Here is a 26496-nt window from a genome sequence, read left to right as displayed (position 1 = left end):
TGAATGTATTGATGACGGCGAAACACACACTGTCCCTGGAATACACACAGAACATTGTTCCTGTGCAACACACTGTCCCTCTCCAAAACACACTGTCCCTGTACAACACACAACGCATTGTCTCTGTACAACACACTGTCCCTGTGCAACACACAACGCATTGTCCATGTGCAACACACAGCACATTGATCCTGTCTTGATTCAGGCTTGTGAATGTATTGATGACGGCGAAACACATACTGTCCCTGGAATACACACAGAACATTGTTCCTGTGCAGCACACTGTATGTCAGGACTGAGACAGCGCTAAGCGCCAAATGTAGTGTGGTTGTTGCCAAGTTAGGCAGCGAGTGCAAGAGTCTAGATCTGTAAATAGACTTGTATATAACCAATCAGCTGTAGTGTATTTTAACCAATCAGAATGTAAGGTGGATGAACGGTCATCCAATCAGCTGTAGTGTATTTTAACCAATCAGTTGTAGTATATTTTAACCAATCAGAGAGTTCTACGTGGGGGTAGTTAAGAGAGATACCTATGTGTGTGTTCCCTGCGGAAGGCAGGCGTTTTTTTTTTTTGCTCCATGTGTTTTGGATGTGACTTGCATGGTGGTACTGTGTGCTAGGGACTTCAGTCCAGAGGTGATGGACTATTCCTTGTTTTCCTTGTGCCTGAAGTACTTGTTAGAAGTGTGCTGAAGGATTGTATTGTTTGTTTTGGGACTGGGGTACTAGCATTGCTGTGGGTGAGCTACATCTTGCGTTACTAAGCTTAGTACAACGTTGCTGTGCGGCGAAGAACGGTGTTATTCCTTTGTCACCAGTGACTGTGAAGTACGGGGTGTGAGCCAGTTCCCTTTTGTGTTCGTCGTCCTGGGAAAGCGTGGCCAGCGGGCGTCGGAGGACGTTGGATACGTGAAATTCCCATTGTGCATCTCCGTTCCTGTACATAGCCCCATAACCTTTTCTTCTGGCTGGATCTGCCTGATCATATTTTGTTTTACCGTTTAGATCTATCCCACCCCTGTACATTGTCCCTGTGTGAGTGGTCCGACGTGTGGTAGGGGAAGCTGAGTGAAGGTTCTCGGACAGAGGGAGAGCGGAACGTTGGTTATCCACGTGTGGGGGAGCTGCGGTTGCCGGAGGAGGTGGACTTCGGACTTCACCCCGAGGTCGACGAGGCAGGAACGCTCGTGGTGAAGTGTCCCAGCACGAGCATGCTCTTCGACGAGAGGAGGGAAAAGGTGGTGGCCGTCAGCGCGACGCGTCGATTTGTTGCTGCTGAAGATGTGGAGGCATTGTGTAGTGCGTGTGTCAAGTCATAACAGAGACGTGAGATTCCAGCGTGTGTGGTGTAGTGCACAATGAGGAGTTCGTGACGTCAGAGAGTTCTTCGTAAGTACTGTGTTAAATAACTAGGCCTGAACGTGCCTTGAGGTTGTCGGGAACTCCAGGGGATGATTCGTACCGATCATAAGAGACCCTAAGAATGTCTTTTGCTCTTGTTGTACAATAACCTTTGCATGCTGGATTGTGAATGTTCTTTGATTGGTGACCTATGTATGTGGTGGTCGAGAGGTTATCGACCAGGCATTGAGATTGTTGCTCGCAGGATTGCGTGGAAAGATTGTGGGTTTAGTGTGGAGTGTGCTGAAGTTACCATTACGTCGGAAGCGAACGAGAAGGCTGAGTGTTGAGTGTGTGATTAAGTGGGCTGTGCACGTGTTGTATTGAGGGAAATAAAAGGTTAAATTGCTATTTAGTGTTATATTGTGTCATTTTGTGTCTGTAGCTGGCGAATGTGGTGAACGTTCTTCGTCACAAGTGTTTATTTTGTTGGTGGGAGCCAGCCTTTAATTTTATTATTTACTGCCTGCCACTCCAGGTCGTCAAGACCTGACACTGTCCCTCTCCAAAACACACTGTCCCTCTCCAACACACAACACACTATCCTTGTGCAACAAACAACACATTGTCCATGTACAACACATAACGCATTGTCCCTGTGCAACACGCAACACACTCCCTGTGCAACACACAACACACTGTCTATGTACAACACATTGTCCCTGTACAAAACAAATCACACTGTCCCTGTGCAACACACTACCCTGTACAACACACTGTCCCTGTACAACACACTGTCCTGTGCAACACACTGCCCATGTAAAACACACTGTCCCTGTACAACACACAACACACTGTCCTTGTACAACACACAACACACTATCCCTGTACAACACACTGTCCTTGTACAACACACAACACACTATCCCTGTCCAACACACTGTCCCTGTACAACACACAACACACTGTCCTTGTACAACACACAACACACTGCCCATGTAAAACACACTGTCCCTGTACAACACACAACACACTGTCCTTGTACAACACACAACACACTGTCCCTGTACAACACACAACACACTGTCCCAGTACAACACACTGTCCTTGTACAACACACAACACACTGTCCCTGTACAACACACAACACAATGTCCCTGTACAACACACTGTCCCTGTACAACACACAACACACTGTCCTTGTACAACACACAACACACTGTCCCTGTACAACACACTGTCCCTGTACAACACACAACACACTGTCCCTGTACAACACACTGTCCCTGTACAACACACAACACACTGCCCCTGTACAACACACTGCCCCTGTACAACACACAACACACTGCCCCTGTACAACACACAACACACTGCCCCTGTACAACACACTGCTCCTGTACAACACACTGTTCCTGTACAACACACAACACACTGTCCCTGTACAACACACAACACACTGCCCATGTAAAACACACTGCCCCTGTACAACACACAACACACTGTCCCTGTACAAAACACAACACACTGCCCCTGTACAACACACAACACACTGCTCCTGTACAACACACAACACACTGATCCCTGTCAACACACTGTCCCTGTACAACACACAACACACTGCCTTGTACAAACACACTGCCCTGTAAAACACACTGTCCCTGTACAACACACAACACACTGTCCTGTACAACACACAACACAACAACTGTCCCAGTACAACACACTGCCTGTACAACACACAACACACTGTCCCTGTACAACACACAACACAATGTCCCTGTACAACACACTGTCCCTGTACAACACACAACACACTGTCCCTGTACAAAACACACTCCCTGTACAACACACTGTCCCTGTACAACACACAACACACGTCCCTGTACAACACCAACACACTGCTTACAAACACTGTCCCCTGTACAACACACAACACACTGTCCCTGTACAACACACTGTCCCTGTACAACACACAACACACTGTCCCTGTACAACACACTGTCCCTGTACAACACACAACACACTGTCCCTGTACAACACACAACACATGTCCCTGTGCAACACACAACACACTGTCCTTGCACAACACACAACACACTGCCCCTGTACAACACACTGTCCCTGTACAACACACAACACACTGCCCATGTAAAACACACTGCCCCTGTACAACACACTGTCCCTGTACAACACACAACACACTGTCCCTGTACAACACACAACGCACTGCCCCTGTACAACACACAACACACTGTTCCTGTACAACACACAACACACTGCCCATGTAAAACACACTGCCCATGTACAACACACTGCCCCTGTACAACACACAACACACTGCCACTGTACAACACACTGTCCCTGTACAACACACAACACACTGTCCCTGTACAACACACTGCTCCTGTACAACACACTGCCCCTGTACAACACACTGCCCCTGTACAACACACAACACACTGTCCCTGTACAACACACTGTTCCTGTACAACACACAACACACTGCCCCTGTACAACACACTGCCCCTGTACAACACACAACACACTGCCCCTGTACAACACACAACACACTGCCCCTGTACAACACACTGCTCCTGTACAACACACTGTTCCTGTACAACACACAACACACTGTCCCTGTACAACACACAACACACTGCCCATGTAAAACACACTGCCCCTGTACAACACACAACACACTGTCCCTGTACAAAACACAACACACTGCCCCTGTACAACACACAACACACTGCTCCTGTACAACACACAACACACTGTCCCTGTACAACACACTGTCCCTGTACAACACACAACACACTGCCCATATAAAACACACTGCCCCTGTACAACACACTGTCCCTGTACAACACACAACACACTGTTCCTGTACAACACACAACACACTGCCCCTGTACAACACACTGCCCCTGTACAACACACAACACACTGTTCCTGTACAACACACAACACACTGTCCCTGTACAACACACTGTCCCTGTACAACACACAACACACTGCCCATGTAAAACACACTGCCCCTGTACAACACACTGTCCCTGTACAACACACAACACACTGTCCCTGTACAACACACAACACACTGCCCCTATACAATACACTGCCCCTGTACAACACACAACACACTGCCCCTGTACAACACACTGTCCCTGTACAACACACAACTCACTGCCCCTGTACAACACACTACCCCTGTGCAACACACAACACACTGCCCCTGTACAACACACAACACACTGCCCCTGTACAACACACTGCTCCTGTACAACACACAACACACTGTCCCTGTGCAACACACAACACACTGCCCATGTGCAACACACAACACACTGCCCCTGTACAACACACAACACACTGCCCCTGTACAACAAACAACACACTGCCCCTGTACAACACACTGCTCCTGTACAACACACTGCCCCTGTGCAACACACAACACACTGTCCCTGTGCAACACACTGTCCCTGTGCAACACACAACACACTGTCCCTGTGCAACACACTGTCCCTGTGCAACACACAACACACTGTCCCTGTATCAGTATCAACAATTCGAGGAGGCGTCACTGCGTTCGGACAAATCCATATACGCTACACCACATCTGCAAAGCAGATGCCTGACCAGCAGCGTAACCCAACGCGCTTAGTCAGACCCTGAGGCCATGAGGACAACAACAACAAATATATATATATATATATATATATATATATATATATATATATATCAGAGAAAATATTGAAAATAAATATACGTATATACAAACTAATGAATGGATAATTTATAATAAATTTATAAATAAATAAATAAAACAAAAATCAATCATATCAAATTAATTTTTTTTTAAGAACAAAAGTAATGATAATGAATAGATAAAAATAAACAGTAATGTTGACAAATAAACAAACAAGCAAATAGATGTAAACACACACACACACACACACACACACATGTACATCCACATCCACACCCACATCCACATGACTTACCTTGTTATATGAAATGTAAATGTGAAATGTTTGCAGATGACACATCATTACATTCAAGCAATTCAGACGCCAGTAAACTAACTAATGAACTCCAAGATGACATTCTGAAACTTAATGACTGGACACACTTGAATCACATGTCCTTGAATGCTCAGAAAACGAAGTGCATGTATGTATGTGCACGACAAAAAAGACAAAAAATGAAACATAACTTCAAACCACTATTCCTAGGCGTCAATAAAATTGAAGAGGTAGATTCACATAAAACTCTAGGTGTCATTATTGGACTGATCATACGAAGTACTTAAGTAAACGTCTCTCAAATAGAATACTTCAACTAGCAAAAATCAAAAAGATCCGTAATGTCCATTCACGAAAGCTCTTCTTCTGTGCACATATTCTGCCAGTAATCGTTTATGCGTCAACTTTATGGGACAGCTGTTGCCTCTCAAACTTGAAGTTTATTCACCGAACTCCCTTACCCCAATGGACCCACACCCACATCCTCACCCACATCCTCATCCACATCCTCACCCTCACCCACATCCTCACCCACATCCTCATCCACATCATCACCCTCACTCACATCCTCACCCACACCCACATCCTCACCCACATCCTCATCCACATCCTCACCCTCACCCACATCCTCACCCACACCGTTACCCACATCCTCACCCACATCCACATCCTCACCCACATCCTCACCCACATCCACATCGTCACCCACATCCACATCCTCACCCACATCCATATCCTCACCCACACCGTTACCCACATCACATCCTCACCCACATCCTCACCCTCACCCACATCGTCACCCACATCCTCACCCACATCGTCACCCACACCCACATCCTCACCCACATCCACATCCTCACCCACATCACATCCTCAACCACATCGTCACCCACATCCACACCCACATCCTTACCCACATCCTCACCCTCACCCACATCCTCACCCACATCCACATCACATCCTCACCCACATCTTCACCCACATCCACATCTTCACCCACATCCACACCCACATCCTCACCCACACCCACACCCTCATCCACATCACATCCTCACCCACATCTTCACCCACATCAACACCCACATCCTCACCCACATCCACATCAACACCCACATCCTCACCCACACCCACATCCTCACCCACATCCACACCCTCACCCACATCCACATCGTCACCCACATCCTCACCGACACCCACATCCTTACCCACATCCTTACCCACATCCTCACCCTCACCCACATCCATATCCTCACCCACATCCACATCCTCACCCACATCCACACCCACATCGTCACCCACATCTACACCCTCACCCACATCCTCACCAACATCCACACCCTCACCCACATCCTCACCCACATCCACATCCTCACCCACATCATCACCCACATCCACACCCACATCATCAACACATCGTCACCCACATCCACACCCACATCCACACCCACATCGTCACCCACATCCACATCGTCACCCACACCCACATCCTCACCCACATCCACATCCTCACCCATATCCACATCCTCACCCATATCCACATCGTCACCCACATCAACACCCACATCCTCACCCATATCCTCACCCACATCCTCACCCTCAACCACATCCCTACCCACATCCTAACCATCACCGTCACTCACACCCACATCCTTACCCACATCATCACCCACATCCACATACTCATCCACATCCTCACTCACATCCACATCGTCACCCACATCGTCACCCACATCCACACCCACATCCTCACCACACCCACATCGTTACCCACATCCACACCCACACCCACATCCTCACCCACATCCTCATCCACATCCTCACCCACATCCACATCCTCACCCACATCTTCACCCACATCCACATCCTCACCCACATCCTCACCACATCCACATCCTCACCCACACCTTCACCCACATCCTCACCCACATCCACATCCTCATCCTCATCCACATCCTCACCCACAGCCACATCCTCACCCACATCCACATCCTCACCCACATCCTCATCCACACCAACATCCACACCCCCACATCCACACCCACATCCACACCCCCACATCCACACAAGGTAAAGAGCTGTGTTCACCCACAAACACCAACGACGCACAATCCCCAAAGCCCCGCCACAACCACATCCACACCCACATCCTCAACCACATTCACACCTACATCCTCACCCACACTCACATCCTCACCCACACCCGCATCCTCACCAACACTCACATCCACACCCACATCCTCACACACACCCACACCCACATCCAAACCAACATCCTCACCCACATCCTCATCCACACCCATATCCACATCCTCGTCAACACACATGAAAATACACACATGTGCACAGAGCTCTCCTGACACATGCGCACACTTACACACTCGCTCACGCGCGCGCACGCGGACACACACACACACACACACACACACACACACACACACACACACACAGGCACACAAACACACACCTGTACAACACACAACAGACTGTCCCTGTAAAACACACAACAGACTGTCCCTGTACAACACACAACACAATGTCCCTGTACAACACACAACAGACTGTCCCTGTACAACACACAACAGACTGTCCATGTACAACACACAACACAATGTCCATGTACAACACACAACACAATGTCCCTGTACAACAGACAACACACGTACAACACACTGTCCCTGTACAACACACAATATACTGTCCCTGCACAACACACAACACACTGTCCCTGTACAACACACTGTCCCTGTACAACACTGACAAAGTCCCCGATACATATAGCTCGATACACATTGCCTGACACTGACACACGTAGCCTGACACAAAACATACATAGCCCTGGACACATAATTATGTGCGCTGGGCTGTGTGTATGTGTGTGTGTGTGTGCGTGCGTGCGTGTGTGCATACATACATACATACATACATACACACTGTTATCACTGACCTGAATACATTGTGATTGAATTTATTATAGCTGCCCAAAGCTGTGAGTGTCCCCAGACCAACAGAATAGGAATAGAAAATCTGTGTGCCGGCATCCACCCACACCTGTCAACAGAGTACAACACAACCTTCATCTACCCACTGCAGCTGTCCTACCTGTTCACACACACACATGTACATGTGGAGTGATGGCCTAGAGGTAACGCGTCCGCCCAGGAAACGAGAGAATCTGAGTGTGCTGGTTCGAATCACGGCTCAGTCGCCAATAATTTCTTCCCCACTACTAGACCAAGAGTGGTGGTCTGGACGCAAGTCATTCGGATAAGACGATAAACCGAGGTCCCGTGTGCAGCATGCACACGTAAAAGAACCCATGGCAACAAAAGGTTCTGTCGAAAAATCCACCCGGTTACCTTTTCACACAAACACACACCTCGTCTTGTGCCAACTTACCTGTCCACAAACACACACCTGTCAGCCTTGTGCCACCTTACCTGTTCACAAACACACACCTGTCAGTCTTGTGCCACCTTATCTGTTCACAAACACACACCTGTCAGTCTTGAGCCACCTTACCTGTCCACAAACACACACCTGTCAGTCTTGTGCCACCTTATCTGTTCACAAACACACACCTGTCAGTCTTGTGCCACCTTACCTGTCCACAAACACACACCTGTCATTCTTGTGCCACCTTACCTGTTCACAAACACACGTCAGTCTTGTGTCACCTTACCTGTTCACAAACAAACACCTGTCAGTCTTGTGCCACCTGACCTGTTCACAAACACACACCTGTCAGTCTTGTGCCACTTTACTTGTTCACAAACACACACCTGTCAGTCTTGTGCCACCTTACCTGTTCACAAACACACTGACACCTGTCAGTCTTGTGCCACCTTACCTGTCCACAAACACACACTTGTCATTTTTGTGCCACCTTCCTGTTCACAAACACACACCTGTCAGTCTTGTGCCACCTTACCTGTTCACAAACACACCGACACCTGTCAGTCTTGTGCCACCTTACCTGTCCACAAACACACACCTGTCATTTTTGTGCCACCTTCCTGTTCACAAACACACACCTGTCATTCTTGTGCCACCTTACCTGTCCACAAACACACACCTGTCATTCTTGTGTCACCTTACCTGTCCACAAACACACACCTGTCAGTCCTGAGCCACCTTCCTGTTCACAAACACACACCTGTCATTCTTGTGCCACCTTACCTGTCCACAAACACACACCTGTCATTCTTGTGTCACCTTACCTGTCCACAAACACACACCTGTCAGTCTTGAGCCACCTTCCTGTTCACAAACACACACCTGTCAGTCTTGTGTCACCTTACCTGTCCGCAAACACACACCTGTCAGTCTTGTGTCACCTTACCTGTCCACAAACACACACCTGTCAGTCTTGAGCCACCTTCCTGTTCACAAACACACACCTGTCAGTCTTGTGTCACCTTACCTGTTCACAAACACACACCTGTCATTCTTGTGTCACCTTACCTGTCCACAAACACACACCTGTCAGTCTTGTGCCACCTTAGCTGTTCACAAACACACACCTGTCAGTCTTGTGCCACCTTACCTGTCCACAAACACACACCTGTCAGTCTTGTGTCACCTTACCTGGTCACAAACACACAGACACTTGTCATTCTTGTGCCACATTACCTGTTCACAAACACACATGTCAGTCTTGTGTCACCTTACCTGTTCACAAACACACACCTGTCAGTGTTGTGTCACTTTACCTGTTCACAAACACACTTACTGTTCATGAACACACCAACACCTGTCAGTCTTGTGCAACTTTTCCTGTTAATAAACACACACCTGTCAGTCTTGTGCCACCTTACCTGTCCACAAACACACACTTGTCAGTGTTGTGCCACTTTACCTGGTCAGAAACACACACCTGTCATTCTTCTACCACCTTACCTGTTCAGAAACACACCGACACATGTCAGTCTTGTGCCACCTTACCTTCCACAAACACACACCTGTCATTTTTGTGCCACTTTACCTGTTCACAAACACACACCTGTCAGTCTTGTGTCACCTTACCTGTTTACAAACACACACCTGTCAGTCTTGTGTCACCTTACCTGTTCACAAACACACACCTGTCAGTCTTGTGCCACCTTACCTGTTCACAAACACACACCTGTCATTCTTGTGTCACCTTACCTGTTCACAAACACACACCTGTCAGTCTTGTGTCACCTTACCTGTTCACAAACACACACCTGTCAGTCTTGTGACACCTTACCTGTTTACAAACACACACCTGTCAGTCTTGTGTCACCTTACCTGTTCACAAACACACACCTGTCAGTCTTGTGCCACCTTACCTGTTCACAAACACACACCTGTCAGTCTTGTGCCACCTTACCTGTTCACAAACACACACCTGTCAGTCTTGTGCCTCTTTACCTGTTCACAAACACAACCTGTCAGTCTTGTGCCACTTTACCTGTTCACACACAAGCGGGCGTGTGCTGATTATCTGGTTGCGGTTTTCCGCAATTATCTTTATTCTTATCTTATCTGTCTATTATAATCAATGTGCAGTATAGTAGGGTATGCTTATAATTATATTCAAATAATGTTTCTTAATTCTTTCTGTTTTTACACTAAGAATACAAGTTATTACCTGCAGTGTGTGGATGTATGTATGAAACGGTGTATGTGATATTTTTTACATTTGTATCTTCGTAATATTCGTAAAAGCTGTTGTTGACTCTTACGGTTATGGTCCCCATGTTGTTTACTTGTCTATGTTGTGATAATGCACCTGACCAAATTTCTCCAGTTGGAGATAATAAAGTTATTCTTATCTTATCTTATCTTATCTTATCTTACACACACCTGTCAGTCTTGTGCCACTTTACCTGTTCACAAACACACATCTGCCAACCTTGTGTCACCTTACCTGTTCACAAACACACACCTGCCAGCCTTGTGTCACCTTACCTGTTCACAAACACACACCTGCCAGCCTTGTGTCACCTTACCTGTTCACAAACACACACCTGCCAGCCTTGTGTCACCTTACCTGTTCACAAACACACACCTGTCAGCCTTGTGTCACCTTACCTGTTCACAAACACACACCTGCCAGCCTTGTGTCACCTTACCTGTTCACAAACACACACCTGCCAGCCTTGTTTTGGAGGGATTTCGAGAAAAGGAAAAGTGTGATAATTGTTAAAAAAAAAAAAAAGAGTTAAACATAGAACAAGTGCTTCTGGGAAATGATAATGTAAAAAAAAAAAGTTGAAATATTTAATCTCATTATTCTTTTAGCAAAACACTTTTGCATACAGATGCAGAATAAATAAAATTAGACCATGTGTATGGCATTTTTTGATTGGTTTAAGAAATCATTTTAAAGTAGAAAGATATGTGCATTCAATGGAAATGTTAAATACGGTTTTTAACAAAATAAATGGTATTCATATGTTAAACTTCTTGAAAACAATAAACTCATAACAAATTGTGGCGAAATTTCAATTCACGCAATGATGATGCGGGTGTATTTGCATGTGTATGCGTGTGCATATCAATGTTTATGCAAAAGGTATATCATAACTGTGTATTTTGGTATGCCTTTCTATATTGCTGATTAGGTGGAATCAGTTGCTACATGTAATGAGTGTCACGCGTCGATATACCCAGAGTGTGAGACTCCCCTCAGCTGACGTATTTTTCTTCGACATACCCAGAGTGTGAGACTCCCCTCAGATAACGTATTTTTCTTCGACATACCCAGAGTGTGAGACTCCCCTCAGATGACGTATTTTTCTTCGACATACCCAGAGTGAGAGTCCCCTCAGTTCACGTATTTTTCTAAGCCGCCAATTGGCAAGCAACGCGTCTGGCCTGAATCTCACGTGCGGAGCAACTGGCGTCAGCGAGTTGTGTTTCAGTTTAGTTTGTGCATGTCTCTGTCTGGCACTCCACTGTCAACCGCTGTGAGGGTAATTTTTGACCTGGTGTTTTGGGGTTTGATTTCCCCATGTTTTCTGCTGTGAGAGTCACATTAGACCAGGTGTTTTGGGGGTTGATTTCCGCATGTCTTCTGCTGTGGGAGTCACATTAGACCAGGTGTTTTGGGGGTTGATTTCCCCATGTCTTCTGCTGTGGGAGTCACATTAGACCAGGTGTTTTGGGGGTTGATTTCCGCATGTCTTCTGCTGTGGGAGTCACATTAGACCAGGTGTTTTGGGGGTTGATTTCCCCATGTCTTCTGCTGTGGGAGTCACATTAGACCAGGTGTTTTGGGGGTTGATTTCCCCATGTCTTCTGCTGTGGGAGTCACATTAGACCAGGTGTTTTGGGGGTTGATTTCCCCATGTCTTCTGCTGTGGGAGTCACATTAGACCAGGTGTTTTGGGGGTTGATTTCCCCATGTCTTCTGCTGTGGGAGTCACATTGGACCAGGTGTTTGGGGGGGGGGGGGGGGTGATCTCCCCATGTCTTCTGCTGTGGTGGAGCAGCAGGTTGTCGTCGTTGTCGGCGGGCATTGCAACGGCTGGAACACCAGTTCCAGATCTTTCACATGACCTGTTTGAGGTGAGGGTGTGTGATGTTTCCTTGGTCTGCTGGTCGTTGGGACTTGCAGGAATGGTGGTGGTGGAGGGGATGGCAGAGGCTGTGAATGCGCGTGTTTGCTTTGTATTTGCTGTAGCTGTTCATATTATTTTGTTATGATTAAGAGATGTCGTGAATATATGTGTTCCTATCATTGTGGTTGTGTTCATGGGACATATTAATAATAATGTTTATTATCTTTGGAGAAATTAAATCAAATCGAGTTAAAGTTTAAATGCGTTATTGTAACGGCAGGTTGGATGGGCGGGATGATAGGTTGGGTGCGATTAGCATCTTTTAGAAGGCATAACTGACACTCTTAGGTTTTTTCCCCGTTGTTCTTATTGGACGGTTCCACTCCTCTGCTGGCTGTGGCTGTGGGCTGGAGGGAGGTCTGCATGGCGCGGCACTGTGTTCTGCTGGCTGTGGGCTGGAGGGAGGTCTGCATGGCGCGGCACTGTGTTCTGCTGGCTGTGGGCTGGAGGGAGGTCTGCATGGTGCAGGACTGGCACTGTGTTCTGCTGGTTGTGGGCTGGAGGAAGGTCTGCATGGTGCAGGACTGGCACTGTGTTCTGCTGGTTGTGGGCTGGAGGAAGGTCTGCATGGTGCAGGACTGGCACTGTGTTCTGCTGGCTGTTGGCTGGAGGGAGGTCTGCATGGTGCAGGACTGGCACTGTGTTCTGCTGGTTGTGGCTGTGGGCTGGAGGGAGGTCTGCATGGTGCAGGACTGGCACTGTGTTCTGCTGGCTGTGGGCTGGAGGGAGGTCTGTATGGCGCGGCACTGTGTTCTGCTGGTTGTGGGCTGGAGGGAGGTCTACATGGTGCAGGACTGGCACTGTGTTCTGCTGGTTGTGGGCTGGAGGGAGGTCTGCATGGTGCAGGACTGGCACTGTGTTCTGCTGGCTGTGGGCTGGAGGGAGGTCTGTATGGTGCAGGACTGGCACTGTGTTCTGCTGGCTGTGGGCTGGAGGGAGGTCTGCATGGTGCAGGACTGGCACTGTGTTCTGCTGGCTGTTGGCTGGAGGAAGGTCTGCATGGTGCAGGACTGGCACTGTGTTCTGCTGGCTGTGGGCTGGAGGGAGGTCTGCATGGTGCAGGACTGGCACTGTGTTCTGCTGGCTGTGGGCTGGAGGGAGGTCTGCATGGTGCAGGACTGGCACTGTGTTCTGCTGGTTGTGGGCTGGAGGGAGGTCTGCATGGTGCAGGACTGGCACTGTGTTCTGCGGTGGCGGCAACAACAGCGTTGGCTGGAAGGATTTGATCGCTGTGGTTGAGTTAAGTGCTGATGGTATTCTGATCCGCAAAGCAAGAAACTGCTAGATCTCAAGGGTTTGGTTCATCCCAGGAAACCAGAGAAGTAGTTCTGCGATAAACCACCAACCCTTGAGGAAGTACAGCAAGTGGTCAAGAAAGGCAGGACCAAATCATCACCAGGGCCAAACGAAATGCCGTACCTGCTGTACAAGAAATGTCCTAAAGTCCTTGAGTGGCTCCACAGAGTGATAAGATCAGCATGGAGGTACCTAAAGATCAGCGACCAGTGGATAATAGCTGTAAAATAGCGAGGGGTGATGGCTGGAAACCTTCAAAGACAGGCCAGACTTGTTGTGTTGTTGAGACATTCTTTACTGTACGTCTTCATTCATCAAGCAAAAACATCAAACAGGAAAAAAGAAAGACATCGTGGACAGAGTGAGTGATCCCTAACCATGAATACAGTTACTGTCGAGCACAGTTCACGAGGAACTCGTGATCAGCCAGTTCAGACCAATATCGTTTCTGAATGTCGAAGGAAAAATCTTTTCTGTCATGGCTGCAAGAATGACAAAATACCTCACAGAAAAATGAGTACCTGGATGTGTCAGTCCAGAAAGGTGGCATCCCAGGAGTTCCTGGCTGTGTAGAACATGCCACAATGATCTGGGATGCAATCCAAAGAGCAAAGATAGAGAAAATGAACCTTGACGTGGTATGGCTGGACGTGGCGAATGCGTACGGGTCAGATCCTCATGAGATGATCCAAATGGCTCTCGAGATGCACCATGTACCAACGAACATCAGGGAAATGCTTAAGAAGTTCTTCCATGGCTTCTCAATGCGGTTCACCACCAAACTGGATCAACCTGGAAGTGGAAGTGGGCATAGCCATGGGCTGTGCAGTTTCTCCAATCCTGTTCGTGCTGGCAATAGAAGTGATCTTGAAGGCCTTAATGAAGGGAACGGATCGAGCCGACTTCGGTAACGGATACCAGATTCCACCTTTGAAAGCCTTCATGGATGACACAACAGTCCTTCAACAAAAGAGGATGACACCCGTGAAATATTGAAACGGCTGAACGAGCTAGTTGCCTCAGCCAGGATGAACTTCAAACCAAAGAAATCACGCAGCCTCTCACTGCGAAAAGGAAAGGTAGCTGAAACGGTCACATTCACTGTAGCCAACCAAGCCATTCCAACGGTGTCAGATGAACCAGTCAAGAGCCTTGGAAGTTGGTATGACAAGTCCCTGAAAGATACAAAAAGAGGAAAGGAAACCAAGCAGATAGCAGAAGGCCTGCATATCATAGACCAATGTGGCCTTCCTGGCAAATACAAAGTGTGGTACCTACAGTCCATGTTGATACCAAAGCTCCTGTGGCCTCTCCTTATATATTGTATCATTGCTGTAGCACAGTCAAGTCAACTGAGGAAAAGATCAACAAGTACACGCAAATGGCTTGGTGTCCCACCTGGACTCACTGACGTGGCACTCTACTGTCGCCAAGCAAAGCTGAGGCTACCGAAGTCCCTTGTCGAAGAATGCAAGGTAGGGAAGGCAAGACTTCTAAGCATGCTCGAAGATTCAGGAGACAGTGTTGTGAGATCCAACCAACCCAAGCTGAAGACTGGCAGAAAATGAAAAGTCAGGGAGGCAGTCACTGCAGCGAAAAAAGTCTCAAGTTGAAGCAATTAATGATGGAGTCTCCCGTCGTTCCGACGGATGAGTAGGCAGGCAGGCTTATCTGTCGGTGTGTGTCCTCATATGGGAGAAGAGGCCGATTCTGGATGCGCAGCACTTCCCATAGGTGTTGCAAGGGAAAACGTCCCCAGATGTTGAGCCTCTTTCGCTCACGCTTCTCCTTAATGGCCAGCGTTCTCTTGTTTTCAAACGTCTTTATGCCACTGGAGCACAGCATCCTCCAGCGAGAGCAGTCAAGGGCATCAGTTTCCCAGGAAGCGATGTCTATGTCACAGGCTTTGAGGTTTGTCTTCAAGGTGTCCTTGAAGCACTTGCAGGGTCTTCCAAGTTCACGGTGGCCTTCCTTCAGCTGGCCATACAAAAGCATCTTCGGGATCCTGCTGTCTGTCATGCGGACAACGTGTCCTGTCCAGCGTAGCTGACACTGGATCAGCAGGCTTTCGATGCTAGGCAGGCCGCTCCTCTCTAGGACCTGGAAGTTGGAGACCCTGTCTTGCCACTTTATGCCGAGGATCTTTCGTAGGCATCTCTGGTGAAACTGCTCAAGTTGTTGAATGTGACGGCGATACGTCTTCCATGTTTCACAGCAGTACAACAAGGTGGTCAGAACAACAGCTCTGTAGGTTTTGATTTTGGTGCTGAGCCTGATGCATTTGTTGTTCCACAGCCTGTTGTTGAGTCTGCCAAAGGCGGCGTTGGCCTTGGCGATGCGCAGCATCACTTCTGCATCAATGGCTCCGTTGCTGCATAGGGTGCTGCCCAGGTAGCAAAACTTGTCTGACGATCTCTGTGTCATTGATCTTGAATGCAGGTGGGGGGAGGCACTGGCGTTCTGTGAGCTAGCTGGTTGGTACATGGACTCGGTCTTGCTGAGGCTGATTGTGAGTCCAAAGCGCCTGCAGGAGGTTGAGAACCTGTCCATAATGAACTGAATGTCCTCATGGGTGTGTGCAGCAAGCGTACAGTCATCAGCGATGAGGAACTCTCTCAACAGTGCCTCAAACACCCTGGACCTAGCGTGGAGTCGCTGCAAGTTGAAAAGTTTGCCATCTGTGCGAAACTGAATGTAGGTGCCCCGGTTACAGTCTTGGAAGGCGTCAATCAGCATGGCAGAGAAGAGAATGGAGAACAGTGTGGGTGCCAGGATGCAGCCCTGCTTCACTCCATTATACCACAGGGAACGGATCCGACATGTCAGTATTTTCCTGTACTCTCGCCTGCATGCCATTGTGGAATGACGCAATCAGCTAGATTAGGCTCTTTGGGCAGCCGAACTTTAGGAGGATCTTCCACAGACCACGGCGGTTCACCGTGTCGAAGGCCTTAGTCAGGTCTACAAAGACCATGTGGAGCTCCTTGATCTGCTCACGGCACTTCTCTTGCATCTGGCGTACAGCAAACACCATGTCACATGTTCCCCTGCGTGAGCGGAAGCCGCACTGTGCTTCAGGGATGACTGTGTTGGAGACAAGGTCAACCAGTCTGTTCAGTATGATGCGGGCGAAGATCTTGCCAGTGATGCAAAGGAGAGAGATTCCACGGTGGTTATCGCAGGATGTTTTGTCTCCCTTCCGTTTGTAAATGTGGACAATTGAAGCATCCTTGAAATCCTTGGGGATCTCCCCTCTCTCCCAGATAGACTGGAACAGGGCGGTCAGCTTGTCTGTCAGCACCTCGCCTCCATACTTGTAGATATCAGCCTGGATTCCATCTGCTCCTGGTGCTTTTCCTGACGTTGTCAGCTTCAGGGCCTTCTGGGTCTCGGCCTTGGTGGGAGGGGCAGTTAGCGAGTCACTGACTGGTAGCTGTGGGAGGGCTGCAATTACCTCGTCAGATACGGACGAGTCCCTGTTGAGGAGGGTGTTGAAGGAAATAATAGAACACACCCAAACGAACAGACAGGGCCTGGGATCGACAAAGATGGAATGGAGGTCCAAGGCAAGGGGGAAAGCAAAAAGAGACATGATCATACAGGAGATCAAGAAGGAAGAGGATGATAAGAGTCCAGGCAGTCCAGCAAGGCCAGTGGACAACATGGGAAAATGCACTCCAAAGGAGCCTCAACTGGAGTGACATGTGGAACATGGCCTCTCTGAGGATCAGCTTCATCCTAAGATCTGTGTACGACCTCCTTCCCTCGAATACACACTTGGTGAAATGGGGGAAAGCAGATGACCCTGTGTGCCCACTCTGCCACAGCAAACAAACAGTAGAACATGTCCTCAGCTCATGCAAAGCGGCGTTGAGCCAAGGTCGGTACACATGGAGACACAACCAAGTGCTAAAAGAAATTGCACACGTGGTGAGCACTGTCCAAGGAGCACCAACCCCACCAGAAGTTCCAGTAGAGTTCCGCTCGGCAGAAGGCAATAACGTCTGGCCAGGAACAGCATCCAAAGTTTCCTAAGCATGGAAACGTGGGCTGCTTGATGGTGCCGAAGACTGGGAATGCACAGCTGACCTACCAGAGGGGAAGAAACATCCAGAAATCATCAGCAAGAGCGGCATGAGACCTGGCATAGTACTCCACTCCAAAGCAACGAAAGAAGCGATTCTGATTGAGCTCACTGTCCGATACGAATGGAGGAAGCCCACATCTACAAGACCGAGAAGTATGTTTGTCTAGCCAGCAGGCTGAGCGAAGTCCTTGCCATGGAGATTGGTGCAAGAGGGTTCGTGGGCGCATCTGCCTACGGCCTCATGAAACAGCTGTCGATTTCTGGCAGAGAGAGGACATGGGCTCTCACGGCAATGACAGAAGCAGCAGAAAAGAGTTCCAGCTGGATCTGGTCGAGGAAGAATGAGGATTAAATTTCCCTACTGAAACTAGGCGTGCGATGGCTCAGTGGTTAAAACGTCTGCCAGAAAAGGTGACTCAGTCCTGAAGTGGCGACCACCCTGAAGGCGCGGGTTCGAACCTGCTGAGGACCAGGAGAAAAAAAGAAGAAAAGGCGGCAATACAAGGGCATCAGGAGTCATGACCTGGGTGCGGCCCGGCCCCCTTAGAGTGTAAGGAGTTAAGGGCCAAAACACTTGACAGGGGGGCTTCTTCTATGAAGACCTTGTACTGTCCAGCTCTGCCTGGAGTTTCTTGTCACTGTCCCCAACTATCTATCTTCCTTATCCCATTCATTCCTGACCGCTGATGTATTTTTGACTGCGGCGGCAGAGACTGAGCACAGCAGACTATACCGGTGAGTGTATGCGCGTGAGTGTGGTGGTCGTGACAGTATTGTTTAGTTTGTGTTGAATTTCATGTTCGTAAATACCGAATATTATTTTTGTTTGTTTGTTTTTCTGAACAAATGTTATAATTTCAAGTGGACTTTGGTTGTTCCGACTGGTGCAGAGGGTTGTCATCGTTCGTCCGTCTGTCATTGTCAGCCGTAGCGCGACAGTGAGGTCCCATGTGTTTAACTGAAATAATTATATGGATTCCGTTCTTTTTCCATTGTGTTGCTTGAATAAGAATAAGAATAACTTTATCTCCAACTGGAGAATTTTGGTCAGGTCCATTATCACAACATAGACAAGTAAACAACATGGGGACCATAACTGTAAAAGTCAACAACAGCTTTTACGAATATTACGAAGATAAAAATGTAAAAAATATCCTATACACCGTTTCATACATACATCCACACACTGCAGGTAATAACTAGTATTCTTAATGTAAAAACAGAAAGAATTAAGAAACATTATTTGAATATAATTATAAACATAGCCTACTATACTGCACATTGATTATAATAGACAGATAAGATAAGAATAAAGATACGTTTGCGGAAAACCGCAACCAGATAATCAGCACACACCCGCACCCACCCCACACACGCGGATCACTTGATTAAACAAGAGTAATAAACATGTGTTCTCAAATAAAAGCATTTCACATATTCGCTTTTAAAAACATTGCAATTAATTATTACATCGTAATTATTAACAGACGGACGGTAGCATTAGACATATTCCATTGTACATTGATGTTATAACATTGCACCAGTATCAGTATCTGATGATGATTTTCACATTGTCCTTAAAAAAAAGAAAAAAGAAAAAGAACTGAATATCCAACACTACACAATAAAGTGGTTGTTTAGTGGGTAGCAGGTAAGACATATTAACTACCTGAATATCCATCACTGTGTGGAGTGGTAATTAGAGATATTCAGGGGGTGGGAGGTACGACATATTGACTACCTGAATGTCCAGAAGCCGGCTCCATTCCGGAAGCAGGTAGTAGCGCAGCCCTGTGCTGGCCCCCTCCAGAGTGACGCCTCGGATCAGCAGCACCAGCATCAGCACGTAGGGACTGGTAGCCGTGAAATACATCACCTGCGCCAACACCCGTTAAATACATCACCTGCAGCAAGACCCGTGAAATACATCACCTGCACCAACACCCGTGAAATACATCACCTGCAGCAATACATTGCCTACAGCAACACACCACCTGCACCAAGACCCGTGAAATACATCACCTGCACCATGACCCATGAAATACACCACCTGCGCCAAGACCCATGAAATACATCACCTGCAGCAATAAACCACCTGCACCAAGACCCGTGAAATACATCACCTGCGCCACGACCCGTGAAATACACCACCTGCACCAAGACTCGTGAAATACACCACCTGCACCAAGACCCATGAAACACATCACCTGCACCATGACCCGTGAAATACACCACCTGCACCACGACCCGTGAAATACACAACCTGCACCACGACCCGTGAAATATACCACCTGCACCAAGACCCGTGAAATACATCGCCTGCACCCAGACCCGTGAAATACATCGCCTGCAACAAGACCCGTGAAATACATCACCTGCAGCAATACACCACCTGCACCACGACCCGTGAAATATACCACCTGCACCACGACCCGTGAAATATACCACCTGCACCAAGACCCGTGAAATACACCACCTGCACCACGACCCGTGAAATATACCACCTGCACCAAGACCCGTGAAATATACCACCTGCACCACGACCCGTGAAATATACCACCTGCACCAAGACCCGTGAAATACATCGCCTGCACCAAGACCCGTGAAATATACCACCTGCACCATGACCCGTGAAATACATCGCCTGCACCAAGACCCGTGAAATACATCGCCTGCACCAAGACCCGTGAAATATACCACCTGCACCATGACCCGTGAAATACATCGCCTGCACCAAGACCCGTGAAATACATCGCCTGCACCAAGACCCGTGAAATACATCGCCTGCACCAAGACCCGTGAAATATACCACCTGCACCATGACCCGTGAAATACATCGCCTGCACCACGACCCGTGAAATACACAACCTGCACCAAGACCCGTGAAATACACCACCTGCACCATGACCCATGAAATACATCGCCTGCACCAAGACCCATGAAATACACCACCTGCACCATGACCCGTGAAATACATCGCCTGCACCAAGACCCGTGAAATATACCACCTGCACCATGACCCGTGAAATACATCGCCTGCACCACGACCCGTGAAATACACAACCTGCACCACGACCCGTGAAATACACCACCTGCACCAAGACCCGTGAAATACACCACCTGCACCAAGACCCGTGAAATACATCGCCTGCACCACGACCCGTGAAATACATCGCCTGCACCACGACCCGTGAAATACACCACCTGCACCATGACCCGTGAAATACATCACCTGCACCAAGACCCGTGAAATACACCACCTGCACCAAGACCCGTGAAATACACCACCTGCACCAAGACCCGTGAAATATACCACCTGCACCAAGACCCGTGAAATATACCACCTGCACCACGACCCGTGAAATATACCACCTGCACCAAGACCCGTGAAATATACCACCTGCACCAAGACCCGTGAAATACATCGCCTGCACCACGACCCGTGAAATATACCACCTGCACCAAGACCCGTGAAATATACCACCTGCACCACGACCCGTGAAATATACCACCTGCACCAAGACCCGTGAAATATACCACCTGCACCAAGACCCGTGAAATACATCGCCTGCACCACGACCCGTGAAATATACCACCTGCACCAAGACCCGTGAAATATACCACCTGCACCACGACCCGTGAAATACATCGCCTGCACCACGACCCGTGAAATACACCACCTGCACCACGACCCGTGAAATACACCACCTGCAGCAATACACCACCTGCACCATGACCCGTGAAATACACCACCTGCACCACGACCCGTGAAATACACCACCTGCAGCAATACACCACCTGCACCAAGACCCGTGAAATACACCACCTGCAGCAATACACCACCTGCACCAAGACCCGTGAAATACACCACCTGCACCAAGACCCGTGAAAATGAACACGGACTGGTCAGCACGCAAGGCTCAGTCCGCGATGAAACGCGGAAAGCGAGGTGGGGCCCTTTCGAGGTTACGCCAACGAAGTTTTCGCCCATCTCTACCCAGTATGCTCCTGTCCAACGTTAGATCTCTACCCAACAAAACTGACGAACTTGCATGTTACATTTAGACGAGGAGAGACTCAAAGAGTGCTCTGTATTTTGTTTCACTGAAACGTGTAACAGGCCAGATCTTATCCCTGGCATGTTCTTACCCCGGGTAAGAACCAGCCTAGGCCATTTCTTATCCCTCCTGGCTGGAATATACCTCCTGTGTGCACTTCGCTTACCCAACCAGTATGTATCACATTTACACATAAAACACATGATGATAATGATGATGGTGATGATGATAATGATGATGGTGATGATGATGATGATGATGATTATGATAACAATACTAATACTAAAACAACAACAACAACAACAACAAGAACAATAATAATAATAATAATAATAATAATAATAATAACAATAATAATAATAATAATAATAAAGGGAATGTATATAACTCCTTCCAACGCTCAAGCCACTTTGCAATAAATGCAAAAAAGTGATGTGATGATGTTCGTCCTTCGGATTCAAAGATCACCATGGCTTCAAGAGTCGGATGGAATATCTGTGGCTGTGGGTCCAGAGGTGACTGGTGAGGCCAATCTGGGCCCTGAAGTCTCGCCCACATGAGGGACACAAGTGAGTGGGTGCTGTTGTGGCAGTGGATGCTGCTCGTGCCTTGTGCACAGCATGTTTTCGTTGCACCTCGGTGATGCGCTTGGCTTCAGCTGCACGGGCTTTTGTGGTGGTTATGCTGTGCCAAACTTTTTGGGATGCTTTGAGGCAGTCTTGGTAGCGTTTCTTCTGTCCTCCACCTGAGCGCTTGCCCTGATTAGACAGTCCGCTGTCTGACATTCTCACCACATGTCCAGCTCACTTGGCTTGGACATTCTGCAGAAGGGTTTAGACGCTGCAGAGGCCAACTCGTTCCAGGGCTTCCGTGTCGGGGACTTTATCCTGCCACCTGATGTGGAGGAGTCTACAGAGACAGCTCAGGTTGAGCTGTTTGGCGTGTCTGCTGTGGACAGTCCAGGTCTCGCTGGCGTAAAGGAGGGTGGTAAGGATCACTGCACAGTAGACCTTCAGCTTAGTGGTAGAGCTGAGTTGTCTCCGCTCCCAGACGTTCTCACGGAGTCTCCCAAAGGCGGCGCTGACTTAAGCAATCCTGTTTTTGACGTTAGCATCTATGTTCACACACACAGACAAACACACACACACCACCACCCCCACACCACCACCCCCACCCACCCACAGAAATACTCGTATGTCCTTCACATGCCATGCCACGCCCGCTCACATCATGCTCACTTTCAGACAACATCAGAAAGGTTAACAGTGACTTAGCTGGGATGCAGTGCAGGGGAGCATGTCTATGTTTCCCCAGGTCTAAGTTCCCCCAGGTCTATGTTCCCCCACAGCTGACCATGGTTGACCACAGTCAAGAGTGCTCAGACTGCGTTATGTTGTCGCATTTGTACATTGTGTCTTTGAAGATGTTTGACCGCAGTGTAACCACAACTGACCACTATCAGAGTTCAGCTTGCATCACATTGTATGCAATATTGCAACGTTTTAGCAGGATTTCACTATACTGTTGGCCATTACTGACCAGTACTTGCCACTGCTGACCACTACGTCAAATTCTTCAGATTACGTTGTTTTGTCACATTTGTGCATTATCAAGACGTCCTGGTTTTTTGTTTTTGATTTTATCAACTGCAAACTGACCACTGCTGACAGCTGACCACCACTATCCAGTGACCACCACTTACCACTACTGACCAGTACAGTCCACTGACTACTACTGACCACTGCTGACCGCTGACTACTGCTGATCACCACTAACCATTGACCACTACTGACCACTGCTGGCCACCATATACTGACCACTAACCATTATTGACCACTGACCACCGGTTACATCCATTGACCACTGACGATCACTGACTAATGCTGACCACCGCTGGCCACTGCTGAGCAACCCTGACCACTACTGACAGCTGACCACCATTGACCACCACTGACTACTAGCACCACTGATCACTTACAACCGCTAACCACTGACCGACCAGAACCAACCACTGACCACTATATACTGACCACTTATGACTATTGACCTCTGACCATTGCTGACCGCTTCTGACCACTAACCAGTTCTGACCACTTCTGACAACTGACCACTGCTGACCACCACTGACCACTGCTGACCACCGCTGACTTCAGCTAACCACTGACATCACTGTCCACTAATAACCACCGTTGCCTATTACTGTCTACTGCTGACCACCACTGACCACAATCACAGAGCACTATTGACCACCACTGACCACTATATACGGACCACTACTGACCACCATTGACCACCATTAACCGCGGACAACTACTGACCACTGATGACCACCACTGATCACTGCAGCTCACTGACCACTGTTGACGACCACTGACCACTACATACTACTGACTACCAGTGAGCATGACTGACCACTACTGACCGCCACAGACCACCACTGTCCACCACTGACTGGTGACCACCACCGACTACTATGGACCACTGACCACCACTGAGCACCGCTGACCACTACTGACTGCTGACCATTGACTATTGCTGACCACTGCTGACAAGCACCCAAAAGTGTATGTATGATTAAACAAACATATGTTTAGGGGAATATATACTTGGGGATGGGGGAGGGGGTATACATACCTGGGGGAACATAGACCTGGAGTAATATAGACCTGGGTGAACATAGACCAACCAAAAACGTTTTTGGGGGATTATCGACCTAGGGGAATATAGACTGGGAGAACAAAGACCTGGGGGAACAAAGACCCAGAAAACGTAAATTTAGGGGAACACAGACCCGTGGGAACATAGACCTGGGGGAATATACTTATGTAAGAACTTGTAGCTGGCTGAAGGAAAATTCTGGGGAACATTGATCTAGGGGAACATAAAGCTGACCCCCCAAATCATCTGCAAAATAAACCGCTAAACCATCATTTCATAGAGCACGCGCGCGCACGCGTGTGTGTGTGTGGATCAGAATCAGAATCAGAATCAGAATAAGAAAACCGTGAATGAAAGATTTATAGATACAACAATAAAGGGAGTGTGTGTGTGTGTGTGTGTGCGTGTGTGTGTGTGTGTGTGTGTGTGTGTGTGCGTGCGTGCGTGTGTGTGTGTGTGTGTGTGTGTGTGTGTGTGTTTGAATCAGAATCAGAAAACCGTGAATGAAAGGTTTATAGACACATCAAAGGGGGAGAGAGAGAGAGAGAGAGAGAGAGAGAGAGAGAGAGAGAGAGAGAGAGAGAGAGAGAGAGAGAGAGAGAATGTGTGTGTGTGTGTGTGTGTGTGTGTGTGTGTGTGTGTGTGTTTGTTTGTTCTTTGTCTCTGTTCTTGCTCTTTTAATTTTTAGTGGAGATACCTTTCTTCAATACCTTCTTTTTTCTTTCTTGTTTCTCTTCTGAGTTTCTTCTTTCTTCCCTGATCATTATTTAAAAAAAATTATAGTTTAAAGTTTTATTCATCCTTTCACTCTAGTTGCTTGTGAAGGACTGCTATCAAATGATACTTTTACGCCCAAAAGAAGACATTCAAATACTCAACACTATAACTTAATAAGAAAACGCAAATATGTTTCAAATAATAATTAGCATTTGAATGTGCAAATTTGATAAACGTACTTATAGCTAACAAATTCCATCTGCTTCCTATGAACAAAAAACAAAAATGAAAACCGACTTCGGAGACAAATATTTTTTCATGCACACGCTTGTCTCGGAAGTCATTATACTTTGTGCATTCCATTATAAGATAGAACTCATCCCCAATCACAGCCAGCTCAAGACCACTAAGCATAATTCATCAAAAGCAATCACTGGTCATCAGAGCGACTGAACGTCTCTAGGAACGAACTTCATGTTCAATGATAATATCAATTAAAACAAATGTTCCATATCGAAAATTTTAATTGCAAATAAGACAACAGTTTTATCCAAGCAACAAGTTCATTGATAACTTTCCAGTTTTGACAAATGTTCAATGGTAATAACAATTGTGTGAAATATATTCCTCGCAGTTCACATACCCTTCATTGTAATGCTGTTAATCTTGGCACTCTTCAGTGTATTTCAGAGAAAAAGAGAGGAGGTAAGAAATGGCCCAGG

The 26496-nt window shown here is 47.8% G+C and overlaps 1 protein-coding gene across 2 annotated transcripts in view; it reads right to left on the bottom strand.

Moving 5' to 3' along the window:
- LOC143299013 (sodium- and chloride-dependent taurine transporter-like) overlaps window positions 1-26496 on the bottom strand; it is a 160138-nt gene that overhangs the window by 59485 nt on the left and 74157 nt on the right. For both annotated transcript variants that reach the window (XM_076612086.1, XM_076612085.1), the window contains 2 exons: window positions 20083-20217; window positions 8317-8420 (listed from right to left, as the gene is read on the bottom strand). In XM_076612086.1, coding sequence (XP_076468201.1) covers window positions 8317-8420; window positions 20083-20217 — 239 coding nt within the window. The remainder of the gene's footprint in view (window positions 1-8316; window positions 8421-20082; window positions 20218-26496) is intronic.

This window comes from Babylonia areolata, chromosome 24, assembly GCF_041734735.1.
Source record: "Babylonia areolata isolate BAREFJ2019XMU chromosome 24, ASM4173473v1, whole genome shotgun sequence".
Lineage (NCBI taxonomy): Eukaryota > Metazoa > Mollusca > Gastropoda > Neogastropoda > Buccinidae > Babylonia > Babylonia areolata.
Note: the sequence above shows the minus strand (reverse complement) of the source record. Positions and strands in the feature narration are given on the sequence as shown.